The 13037-nt window shown below is 47.1% G+C and overlaps 1 protein-coding gene across 1 annotated transcript in view; it reads left to right on the top strand.

The window, feature by feature from the left end:
• LOC103196806 (S-adenosyl-L-methionine-dependent tRNA 4-demethylwyosine synthase TYW1) overlaps positions 1 to 13037 on the top strand; it is a 161741-nt gene that overhangs the window by 138951 nt on the left and 9753 nt on the right. Inside the window, exon 15 of the mRNA XM_007940605.2 lies at positions 3249 to 3359. Coding sequence (XP_007938796.2) covers positions 3249 to 3359 — 111 coding nt within the window. The remainder of the gene's footprint in view (positions 1 to 3248; positions 3360 to 13037) is intronic.

The raw sequence follows: 13037 nt of genomic DNA, 5'->3' as shown, positions 1-13037 counted from the left end.
GAACATTGTATTGTGCCATGCCCAACAGAAATAACCCAGGTGGATAGCTTCAGCAATCAGGAGCTCCTCAGTTGCTCATAGAAAATCCCACCTTGGGAGTTTACAAAGACTTAAGGGTAGAAAAGCCACACTAAGTAATTTACTACATTGCACCCTACCTACCTTACACCACAAGTGAAAAGTAACTCAAAACGGGTCACAGACCCAAATATAATGGCTAAAAGGACAAAACACTTAGAAGAATGCATAGGAGTAAATCTGTGTGATACCAAAAGTCCAAACTATAAAGGAAAAGAAAAGTTTGATTTCACTTCCACAAAATTTAAAATGATTGGCTTCAAAAGACAGCATCAAGAAAGTGAAAAGACAACCTACAGAAAGGAGAGAATTTGCAGATCATATATCTGATTCAGGATTTAAATGCAGAATATACAAAGACTCTTACAACTTAATAATTAGAAGGCAAATAGCCCAGTTTAGAAATGGGCAGGAGTTTAAATAGACATTTAAATGCCAGTAAGCGTGTGAAAAAATGCTCAACGTTGTTGTTGTTAGTTGCTATGGAGTTGATCCTGACTCCCTGTAGGCAGAGTAGAACTTCCCCATAGGGTTTCCAAGGCCTTTTGGAAGGAGATGGCCAGGGCTGTCTTCTGATGTGCTTCTAGGTGGGTTCAAACCACCAACCTTTTGGCCAGTAGTTGAGCACTTCACTGTTTGCACACCCAGGGACCCATCATTAGTCACTACCGAAAAAAAAACCAACTCACTGCCGTCAAGTTGATTTGACTCATAGTGAGCGACCCCTCCTTGGGTTTTTGAGGTGGTATCTTTACTGAAGTAGATTGCCCAGTGTTCCTTCCGAGGAGTGTCTGGTGGGTCTGAACCGCTGGCCTTCTGGTTAGCAGTCAGACGCCTTGGGCATAAACCAGCAGAGATACTGCTTTCCACCTCCCGTCTGTTGCCGTCGTGTAGACGGACTGGTGGCGATGCCAGGTGTTTTAAAGTGGAGCCACTCTGCAGGCTGCTCGTGGTTGTGGCCTTTCAGAAGAGCGCCAACTCCTTCTGAGGCACCTGTGGATGGATTTTAAGCACCAGCCTCTTAGTTAATAGTCTGGTGCTCACCCATTTGGGCCACCCAGGGACTCCTTCACCCACTCACATGACCAGAATAAGAAAGACTTATCGCAGTTGTTGGTGAGGACTTGGAAATGCACAAAGCATTTTTAAGTCACTAGAGGTTTTCTTTCCCTGTGTCGATGCTCCACCGACTTGATATGCATTTGGATTAATTTTTGTTGTGTGCTTAGGATTTTTAGGGTCATGTTTTTCCTTTATAATTAACTTTTTAAAAATCACATAAAACATTACCGTATTCCAAAGTTGAAGTTATAAAACAAGATCCCGTCGGTCTACTACCTGGATGGAAGTCCAGCTGCCCTGCCCCACCACTCTTTTCTCCTTCCACGGTCATGTATTTGCTTCCCCCAACCCCACCCGGCTTCTTGATGAGATGGATTGACCTGGTGGCTGCAACGATGGGCTCAAGTGTAGCAGAGATTGTGAGGGTGGCACAGAACCGGGCATGGTTTCGTTCCATTGTAAATGAAACAAGGCTGAGTCGGAGCCAACTCGACGGCACCTACCACCAAAGAAGTGTGTGCTGGAGAGTCCCTCACAGGAGCACACAGAGAGCTTTCTCGGCTGTCCTTCAGCTCTGACTGCGTCTTCTGTGACTGTACCAAGGTCTGTTTCTCTAACCCTCTAGTTAGAGAAATTGGGATTTGTTTCCACATGTTCACACTGTTTCATATGATGCGTTTGTTAGTCATTTTTTCTGTTGGAAATTTGGCATGCTCTTGCTATATAATAATATTAATAACAACAACAACAATAATATTAGCACAGATCCAGCAGCTGTAAACAACCCACATTGGTTATCTCACAGTCTCTGTGTTAGAAGTCTGGACACTTGCTGATGGTCTCACAAGGCTGCAGCCAAGGTGTCAACCAGAGCTGGGGTCTCAACTCAGAAACTTCCCTCCCGAGTTCCCTTCCAAAGTCTCTCAGATTGTTGAGTCCACGTCCTTGTGGCTGTGGGAAGGAGCTTTGGTAGCAAAGTGGGTAAAACATTCGGCTGCTAACCAGAAGTTTGGCAGTTCAAACCCACCAGCTGCTCCATGAAGAAAGATGAGGCAGTCTGCTTCTGTAAAGATTCATAGCATTGGAAACCCTGTGGGGGCAGTTTTATTCTGCCCTTTAGGGGCACTGTGAGTAGGAACCAAAATGATGGCAGTGGGATTGGTTTTGATTTGTGGCTGTAGGACTGACAGCATGGTTGTCTTGCTGGATCTTGCCTAGAGGCTGCCCTTAGCTCCTAAAGATTTCCTCCAATTCCTTGATACTGTGGGACTTCCCGGTGTGGTGGCTTATTTCCTCACAACTACAGAAGGAGGAGAGACAGACAGACACTGAGACTCTGGCAGGATAGGTGCTACAGTTTCTGTAACGTAAGCATGTCCACGTGACTGTCCGTGCCTTCATGTTTGCCATGTTCTGTGGTTTAGAGGTCACAGGTTCTGCCCCCACTCAAGCGGAGGGGATCTTGCTTTTGCTTTCAAACGATCTTGAAAGACTTTGCATTTCTCATCATTTGTTTGGGGTCAATTCCTGAGGGGACTGGCAAAGTCAAGGGTATAAGCTGCTTCCAGGGAGCTGTTGTCTACTTGCTTTGCAGAAACCTAGCTGTCCTCTTGGTGAGATGACAAACAACTGGCAGCATTGACACTTCATGACGGCTCCCTTCTGCCGACAAGAGATGCCAAGAGATCCTTGAATAATCAGAGAGCAGAAAGAGGACAAGAGTCATTAGAAATTCTTGTCATCGACAGCTTGAGTGATTGGTACACCTGAAGGTTATTAGAATTAATTTCCCAAAGCCAAAAACTGTTCGGTCCATTTGCTATTCTTCGCTAAGTCTGATTCAGGGTGTATTTGTCCAGAAATTTTTGAGTGCCAAACACAGTGTTAGATACTGTGTGGGAGAGAGAAGAACTGTGTTACTACATGCCCTCACACGGCTTATGAAAACCTTATGGCATTGTGTACATTTAAAAAAAAATTTATGTACAAAATACAACTTCACCTTAGAGAAGTGAGGCTGGGTTCTGCCCAGCCATGCCAGCTGTGGATTTGGTTACTGTCTGACTTCCACCAAGTTAGAAATGAAGTCGGGCTTTCCTTTGTTTCAGCAACAACGAACGGTCTACAGACTGACGCTCGTGAAAGCATGGAACGTGGATGAGCTCCACGCCTACGCCAAGCTGGTGGCCATCGGGAATCCTGACTTCATCGAAGTGAAGGTAAGTCCTGCTGGCTCAGGTGTGCACGCTGAGCATGATGTTCTATTGGCCACAGTGGAGTTACAGTCACTTAACTGTAACTGAGGTCTCAGGTACCTTACTGATTTGTTCAGAGATAGACATTCAGACCCAGGCACTGTTGTGGGCATTTGGGAAATAGTGGAGAAGACCACTGAGCTCTTGCTCTTAAAGTGCTTATGTTGGCGTAGGAGACAGACAAGACAGTCACCAAAAATACGGAAATAAAAAGTACACAAGGACACTGCTATACTGAAGAGGCAAATAGTGTTAGAGTTGGCTTTTAACAAAATTACTATGGAGAATTTCAAACATATGCACAAATGGAGAGAACAGTCTGTTGGGCTTCTCATTACCCAGTTTATGACCAGTCCCAGACCCGTTGCTGTCTGGTGGGTTCTGACTCACGGTGACCCTGTGTGTTAGAGTAGAGCCGTCCATAGGGTTTTACGGGCTGCAGTCTTTATGGAAGCAGATCAGCTGGCCTTTCCTACCTGCTCTGCCCTTAACCCGGTGCGTTTTGAAACCCCAGTATTGTAGCACTCATCCGTGACAACTTCAGTATGTATCTCTTAAAGACACGTGCTCTTTTTGTTGTGATTTGGGTGAAAGCTTACAGAGCATATTGGTTTGCGATATATACTGTTTTTAAAAACCTGTCCAGAATAATGCCTTACACGTAAATAAAATTGACAATAATTCCTTCATTACTAGAACATAAGGTTTATATCTTCCCAGTTCTGTCTTTCTTTTTTAATAGTGGTTTTGAGTCAGGATCCATATGAGGCCCATGCATTGTAACTGGATTATCTCTTAATTTAAAGAAATTTGGACCATTTTTCCCATCTATATTTTCCCCTATGTGATTAATTCTGTTGAAGACACAGAGTCATTTATTCTGTTAAGTTCCCTGTGTTTTAGGTTTGGCTGACTGCTTGCTTCTGCCACCTATATTTCCAGTGGATTGATAGTCAGAATGAGAGAAGATTGATTGGATGCAGGTGTGTTTGTGTGTGTGTGTGTGTGTGTGTTTCAAGACTGTTTTTTTTTAATGAAATTGTATACGTCCATCAGGAGGCATGGAGTGTCTGCTTGTCTCTTTGATACTTTTCCGTCATCGTGGTGGAAATATAGATAACACAGCACTTGCCAGTTCGGCATTTGGGATATGTTGAGTAAGGCGGTGACATCATTTGTGCTGTGCAGCCATCATTGTTCATATTTTGCTAGTGTTTGTCTGGGATGGGTTCCTGCCAGTGGATTGCTGGGTCAGGGTGAATGTATCATTGTGATTGGCAATTGTACCATAAGCAGAAAGGCTTTTCTGAATAGTGAGACAACAACAAAGAATGTTAAGTACACCATGGACTGCCAGAAAAACCAACAAAGCTGTCTTGGAAGACATGCTGCCAGAAGCAAGGATGGTGGGGCTTTGTCCCATGGACTTCAGACATGAAAATGGAGTGACCAGTACCCCAGAGAAGGGAAGAGAACGTCCTGCTGGTGAGCAGTGGGTCAGTGACAAAGAGGAGGACCCTCAGGGAGAGGGGTGGACGCGCTGGCTGCAGCGGTGGGCTCAAGCAGCCACACTGTGAGGATGATGCAGGACCGGGGAGCGCTTTGTTCTGTTGTACACACAGTCCTGAGTGGTGCACCTAACAACAAGAACAAAGAGTTAGAAGCAGCCCAGTATACAGAGGCTTGGGATGAGACTGTTCTGGGCAGAGGGGACCATTAGTGCAGAGCTCCTAACACAGCCACAGTTGTGATTGGCAGTGATACAAGATGAGTCAGAGAGGGAGGCTGAGGCCAGACTGTAGTGGTCCTTGTAAAACTAGTGTACTGTGTTGTTGTTATGTGCTGTTGAGTCAGCCCTGACTTATAGCGACCCCTCCTTGGGTTTCCGAGGCAGTATCACTACAAAAGTAGATTGCCCAACCTTCCTTCTGAGGATTGGCTGGTGGGTTTGAACCGCCTTCTGGTTAGCAGTCAAGTGCCTTAGGCACTATGCTACCAGAGTTCCTGGTATACTCGTAATGCTCCAAAAAGCAAATTCACTGCTGTTGAGTCGACCCTAACTCACAGCCCCTAGAGGACAGAGTAGCGCTGCCCCAGACGTTTTCCAAGGCTGTAATCTTTACAGAAGCACACTATCACATCTTTCTCCTGCAGAGTGGCTGCTGGATTTGAACTGCCAACCTTTCCTCTAGCGGCTGAGTGCTTAACCACTGGGTAACCAGGACACCTACTAAGTTAATGTCAGTGTTGAGCCCGTATATTAACTAATGGGAAGTGTTTATATACTACTTTATTGGGGAGGGGTTTAAGTAGTGCGGTGACATGATCTGAGTTGTGAATGTAAATGACACCGTGTAGCTGTGTGATGCACAGGTGACAGAGGGCAGTGGTGGAGGAAGGCCAGATCTGAGCAAGGTGGGTGAGTGGGTAGCACAGATGGTTGGTCAGTGATAGCCCACCTGGAGAGAGGTGGGTGCCTTAGGGGTGCTCGTGGAAGTCCACCAATAGAACTTGCTGCTAGATTAGAAGGGGTGGGGGTGGAAGGACAACAGGAACCAAGGACAGCGCCTGGGTGTTGGGCTCCAGCAGTTGTTGGAGGGTGGGACAGTTGACTGAGCTGGAGAAAATGTGGGGGCAAGTTTGGGGTGTCATTTTAGGAGTTTTCTGTTGCCCATGCCATCTGAGCTGTCTTTTAAATATCCATGTCTGGGTCCAGACAGGTCATAGATTATACCAGCCTGGAGTTCCAGAGACGTGACAGCTGGAATTAGTGTTGTGGAAGTGCTCTTGCCTTAGATAAAGAGACAAACAGCTCGGTGGGCAGCGGAGACAGCATGAGTGAACATGGCGGGAACATTCACCCGTCTCTCAGTCAGCTCTGCTCTTTTCTGTTCATGTTTATGAGGTAGAATGTTCTCTGTGTCCTGGCAGAGGCTGTTTTGGAATTTACAGCTGCCCTTGAGTAAGTTCAAGAACCCTGGTGGCACAGTGGTTACGCACTTACTGCTAAACAGGAGGTTGGGGGTTGAAATCCACCGGCTGCTCCACAGGAAGAAGATGTGGCAGTCTCCTTCCGTAAAGATCACAGCCTCGGAAACCCTAGGGGGCAGTTCTGTTCTGTCCTGTAGGGCGCTAAAGCGACTTTAGGGATGTGTGGCATTTTATCTCTGGCCGGGTGGAAGACACTGTTTTCCTTTGAAAGTGCTCTTAATTTCTAAAAGCTCCTCTTGGCAAGAGCCCTAATGATGCCGAGATACAAATTACATCTGAAGTGTGCGCGCTGGTTAGGAAGCCTTGCCAACACCGGGGACTAGTGGTGTTTTAATTTATCATGTCGCTATTAAAGAATGCTGCCTGAAATTATGTTGCAGTAAAACCTCTATTACTATAATGCAACTTGGCGGAGCACAGAAAGATGAGGCAGTTTGCTTCTGTGGAGATTATAGCTACTCTGTCCTATACGGTTGCCATGAGTTGGAATCGAGTCCACGGCAGTGGGTTTTGGGTTTGGAATGGCTGGATCACAGTCACCTTTTACAGTTTCTTTCCTTTCCTTGTGTTTTTTTCAGCCATGTTTTCTGTAATTAATGAGGTATTTTATAATCTGAAAAAAAGTCAGTAAGTGTTATTTTTCTAGAGGAAGATGGTTGCTTTTGAAACAGTGGCATTCTCTGATGGGTATTTTCCCATTCGGCAGACTGTTAATGTTGTTGATAGGTGCTGGTGAGTCGGTTTTGACTCACGGCATCCCTGTGTGACAGAGGACTGCCCCATAGGGCTTCCTAGGCTGTGATCTAAAAGATTGCTGTATCTTTTCTCCCACAGAGCCACCAGGTGGGTTCGAACTTCCAGCCTTTCACTTAGGAGCCAAGAGCTTAAGTGTTTGCACCACCAACCAAAAACCACACCCACTGTCACCGAATAGATGCCGACTCATAGCAATCTCTTTGAATTTCCAAGGCTGTAAATCTTCATGGAAGTAGACTGCCTCACTTTCCTTCCACGGAGCAGCTTGGGGGTTTGAACTGCCACCTTCTGGTTAGCAGCCAAATGCCTTACCCACTATGCCACCAGAGCTTCTTGAACTATTAACATCACTAGAGAATATCAGCTCAACCTACTCTCTGTAGCTGAGATGTTGCAGTGACATCATTTCTTTAAATGAAGTTCCCATTTTCCATTTTAGCCCTGCATCCAACAGATATTTTCGAGCTCTCTCTGTGTGCCAGGCCTCATTAATGCACTGGAGATTCCGCATTTGCTGTTTGGGAAATGGATGTCTTGTAGAATAAGGCAGAGTCTACAAAAGTAGAATGAGCTTGTGTGAGAGGGAGGTCTTGTAATGGGAAAAAAACACAAAAACTTGGAGAAATGTGTAATCTAATCACAAATAAATGGTTTTTGAAATGATGAAATGCAGTATACCAGTTGGGGTTGTAGCAGGGGAAAGCATGGTGACGGTCAGCTTGTCCCTTGTAGACCTGGGGGTGACAGGACACGGGGCCCAGGGGTCTGCAGATCAGCTCACAAGCTTGGGTCGATTCACCTCGCAGGGGTTCTTCTCATCAGTTCTTCTTCTGTCTTCTTCTTTTCTTGTCCAGCTTTCACACACATATGAGGTGATTGAAAAGTGTTTATCAGTTGGTTCATGATCACTTAAAGGTTAGAAACGCCCTGAATGATATAACTGAGGCTTTATATTAGATGAGAAGAGGCCTGGAGAATGAATGACTTGATGTTCAGCTCAGTCAGCACAGATTGGTGAGGGGCACAGAGAGGACGAGTGCAGCCCTGCCCTCTGGTAGCTCAGAGGTCAGATCCGTAAACGTGTCATTAGACCACCATTACCTGGTGAGAGGTGTGGTGTGCCCTGGGGTCAGGTGGGGTAGGAATTCTTGAACAGAGATTTTAGAGATGGTGGGGCATCAGGAGAAGAGCAGCTGCCAGTGGGGGCAGTCCAGCCCTGAGGAACCCGAGAGCGGCAGGGGTGGGCTGGAGAGGCAATCCAAGAAGGCCTTGTGAGCCGTGCTGGGAGGCCCGGGCTTTCCTCGGGGAGCTAGGGGAGCGCTTTTAGGATGAAGGAGTGACATGCTTTAGGTGTGTGCTAGAAAAAGAAACATGAAGCCAGTTATTTCTTATCAAAGCTGTAGGTGACAGAGAGACGGTGTTAGGAATCTTTTGATACCTGGCCACTTCAGAGAGCATAGCAAATAGCAGGCAGCCGCAGTACTGTTCTCCCTGCACACTTCTGATCCCATGGCAAGCTTGGGTTTTTCTTTTCTTTATCTTTTTTTTTTTATTATTATTACTGTGATTTGGGTGAAAATTTACAGAGCAAATACACTTTCCATACAGCAGTTCACATACACTTTGTCTCATGACATTGACCACAATTTACCACAATGCAACATCTCTCCTCTCACTTCCTCCCGATAGTTACCTCTTCCCTGTGTCCATCCCTCCATGCACTCCTGCCCCCTGAGCTGTCTCCCTGTGCATAAGCAGTTCTTCTTTCTCCCATGCTTGTTCTCTCCAAGGAGTGTATCTACCTCAGGTAAATGTTCAACTCATATACCTGTCTGTTGTTTGGCTGGAAGCCACAGGTGTGGGTTCAATTCCAGACCTGAAGGGCAGCTAGGTGCCATAGCCTCAGTGGTTCCACCAGACTGTATCAGACCAGCAAACCTGGCCCCCCCTCTTTTTTTTTTCCCAGATGATTTTGAGTTTTGTTCCACATTGTTCTCCCTCTCTATCCAGATCTCCTACATAGATCCTCTTCCAAGTGGTTGACAGTAGTAGCCAGGCACCATCTAGTTCTTCTGGTCTCATAGTCGTATAGGCTGCAGATCGGATGGTGTACCAGTCGCTAGGACTAATTGTTTCCATGAATGTTTGGTTTTCTTCATTCTTCTTTGCTCTAGACGAGGAGAGACCCATCGTTGCATCTAGATGGCAGCTTGCAAGCTTTTAAGATCCCAGTTGCTACTCGCCACAGTAGGAGGTGGAACAATGTTTTGTGTAGTATGTTATGCCGACTGAGCTTGATGTCCTCTGTGACTATGGTCCCGAGCCCACAGGTTCAACTACTCGGTCCCTCTGGGTAGCTGGCTGTGACCAAGCAGTGACTACAACCTTGCCAAGCTTGGGTTTTTCTGCAAAGGCTTCATTATGTTACCAGGGGGTGAGGGGGTGAGGGTGGGATGCACTCACTCCTTCTCGGCAGCCCTTCCTCATGGTGGCTGGACATTGCTCAGCTCCTCTTGCTTCCTCTTGGTGTGGATGTGTGTCCCCATCCTTTTCTTGATGAACTTTAGGGGCTGTCTGTCCTTGGAGGCCTTGAACAGCTTCCTGACGTGTTGCTCACAGGGTGCAGAGCTGCGTACCTCTTGGATCATGACCCGTATGAACTTGGTGAGGCATCTGCGGTGGCCGCTGTGCTTCGGCTTGCTCGTGATCTCAGTCACCTTGTGGCCCTGGTTGAGGCCCGTGGCCATGGGATAGGGCACTGTCCTGGCTGCTGTTCTCCACTGGCTGCCCTGGTGGAAGGCTCCCATGGCAAACTTGCCACAGCCAAGAGTGAAGACCGGCTGACCGCCATCTCCCAGAGCAGAGGGACTTTCAGCAGGGCCCCAGATTGGGGTAGCACGTGGGTCAGCCTTTGCACTGCAAGCTCCAAGAACCACAGTACTCTGCTTTTTTCCCTCTCCTAAAACTCAAATTCACTTTAATGAACTCAGTACATCACTGGGCTCCTAGGGAAGATGCTCTTGTTTATTATAATTAAGCTGGGTGGCTTGCCGTTTCTGTTATGTGGTCCCTGCTACCATCATCTTTGTGGATTGCCATCTGGACTGTGGCATTGGGGATAGCTCATCGGAGTCTCTGGCAAATCCCCAGCCTTACCATCTGTGGGATCAGGGTCACGCCGCAGCATTCATTTGTGGGTTCTTCATTTCCTGTCATTCTGTCCCTACCCGTCTGTGTGTGTGTGTGTGCGTGTGCGCGCGCGCGTGCATGCGTGTCTCTGTGTGTGTGTGTGTGTGTGCATGTGTTGAAATCTTTTTCTCTCAGTTACTCCCTGCTTAGTGGAAGCATCTCTGGAATATTCTAACTAGCTGTCAAGAAAGTTTGCTCTGGGGATAGCTGAAGAGCTACAGAGTTAAGAATTCCCTTATTATGAGAAAAGACTCATCTATCATTTCTCATTATGGAAGTTACTGAATGGAGAACTTAGTTATGAGACCTTTGGGTCTTATATATCAGGCTGAGTTCAAAAAAGTTAGAAGCCATTTTGCCTTACTGCAGAAAGCCATTTTGCCTTACTGCAGCTGTGCTTTATAGGACTTTCTGTGCAGGTGAGATGTGTGTTTGTGCATGTATGTGTGTGTCAAGGTGTGTATGTGCATGTGTACACAGCTATATTCCCCTGTTGGCATGAGTCTGTGTTTATGTTTGTCTGAGCTCTCTAGTGCTGCTATAACAAAAATACTACAAGTGGGTGGCTTTAACAAATAAATTTATTTTCTCACAGTTTAAGAGGCTGTAAGTCTGAATTTAAGGTGCTGGCTCGAAGGGAAAGTCTGTCTGTCTGTCTGTCTGTCTCTCTTTCTCTCAGCTCTGGAGAAAGGTCCTTGTCTCTTTGAGCTTCTGTTTCTGGGCAGTCTTCCTGTGGCTTGGCATCTCCCTTGCCCCAGCTCGGCTCTGCTCGCTTGCTTAATCTCCTTTATGTGTCAAAGAGATTGACTCAGGGTACTCCCCACACTAATCCTACCTCATTCCCATCACAAAGACAGCCCATTCCCAAATGGGATTGTAGCCACAGGGGAGAGGTTAGGATTTACACCACAGTTTTGGAGGAACACAATTTGGTCTATAACAATATTTTTCCATATACAGAGTACTTTACAGAGGGATTACCTTAAAGGATACTATCAAAGAAACCCTTCCCTGGCTCTTCACAGAAAGTTGATTAACCTTGGTCTAAACCATAGTGGGAAAGGGCTGCTCATTTTCCCAATGAGTCAGTTGGTCAGTGAATTTTTACAGGTGGGACAGTGGTGGTTCGTTGATAGAATTACCTTCCTTGTGGGGACTTGGCATTGATTCTGGCCAGTGTACCTCATGTAGCCAGCCCCTTTGTCAGCAGAGGTTTGCATGTTGCTGGGAGATGTTGAACAGGTTTTGTTATAGGACCAAACGCCCGGTGCGCAGTCAGGCCAAAACAGTTTACACACCGAGATTGAGAGGAGAGAAAATTATTTATTGCAAAGCGACAATGCAAGGAGTAGGGGTAGTTCAGTACCCAGATCTGACTCCCGGAGATGTCATCGGAACACAGTTTTTGTGGGTGTCAGGAAAGGGGGTTGTGCATATTCACAAAAGGTTGAGGAATTTGGGTCGTAAACTTGAGCTGGAGGATGAGTCATAGCAGGTTCCTGTCATCAGCTGATAGGGGCTTGGGCAGAAGGGAGAGGGTCATCATTAACTTTTGTTCCTTTCTGCCCTATTGTGCATGTCCGTGAGCCACGGCCAGAGTTGATTTAAGTTGTTTCTGAGGCACTTTTAGCAAGTTTATCACCTGCAGGGAAAAATGTTTTCCTTCCGTTCAGTTCTTTAAGGAACTGAATACTCATCCACCTGGGGTGGGAAAATGTTGTTGTTGTTGTGTGCCGTGGAGTCGGACCCGACTCATAGCGACCCCTCCTTGGGTTTCTAGGGCAGTATCACTACGGAAATAGATTGCCCCATCTTCCTTCCGAGGAGTGGCTAGTGGGTTTGAACCACCAGCCTTCTGGCTAGCAGTCAAGTGCCTTAGGCACTATGCCACCAGAGCTGCCGGGGTGGGAAAATAGTTGGGGGTAATTTAGTTTACTTATCTATTCCCATCCGAGTACCAGGGTGGGGGAAATAGTTTTTACTTTACTTGGTGTCAGTTTCAGCAGAGCTTCCAGACTAAGATGCACTGGGAGGAAAGGCCTGGTGGTCGGCTTCTGAAAAGGAGGCAGTGGGACGCCTGTGGAGGACAAAGGCCTGGTGTGCGGCCGATCGTGGGAGTGGCACAGGACCTGGCACTGTGTCACTGCATTGTGCATGGGGCCGTCATGCTTTGGGGGCCCACCTCCATGGTAGTCAACAACAAGAGCAACAACTGTGCCCCGTTAGAAGGGGATTATGATCCCATGAGAATTCATCTTACTGCAGCGTACAAGAGCATCTGAATGGAAGGATGCCGTTGAACCCATATGGCATGTTGACACACCCTGCTGTGACTGGACGGCAGCCACTGGGGCACAGCGCTGAGGCTGTGTCCTCAAACACCAGTGCTGTCACAAGGTGGACACGGGGCTGGCCTGGGGGTTCTAGTGCTGCCCTTGTCACCAATGGTATGTGTGACCTCCCAAGCAGATCTTACAGTCTTCTTGTCGCCTTCTTCACTGTAAAATGTAGATTGGACCAACTGACTCTGTGCCCTGCAAGTGTTGGCCTTTGTTCCCCTCTGACCATTGTACCGCCTCCGCAGGGTGTGACCTACTGTGGAGAGAGTTCAGCAAGCAGCCTGACAATGGCCAATGTGCCCTGGCACGAGGAGGTGGTGCGCTTTGTCCATGAATTGGTGGACCTCCTCCCCGACTATGGCGTCGC

This window comes from Orycteropus afer, unplaced genomic scaffold (assembly GCF_000298275.1).
Source record: "Orycteropus afer afer isolate SDZICR_OR568_19922 unplaced genomic scaffold, OryAfe1.0 scaffold00006, whole genome shotgun sequence".
In the NCBI taxonomy this organism is placed as follows: Eukaryota; Metazoa; Chordata; class Mammalia; order Tubulidentata; family Orycteropodidae; genus Orycteropus; species Orycteropus afer.
Note: the sequence above shows the minus strand (reverse complement) of the source record. Positions and strands in the feature narration are given on the sequence as shown.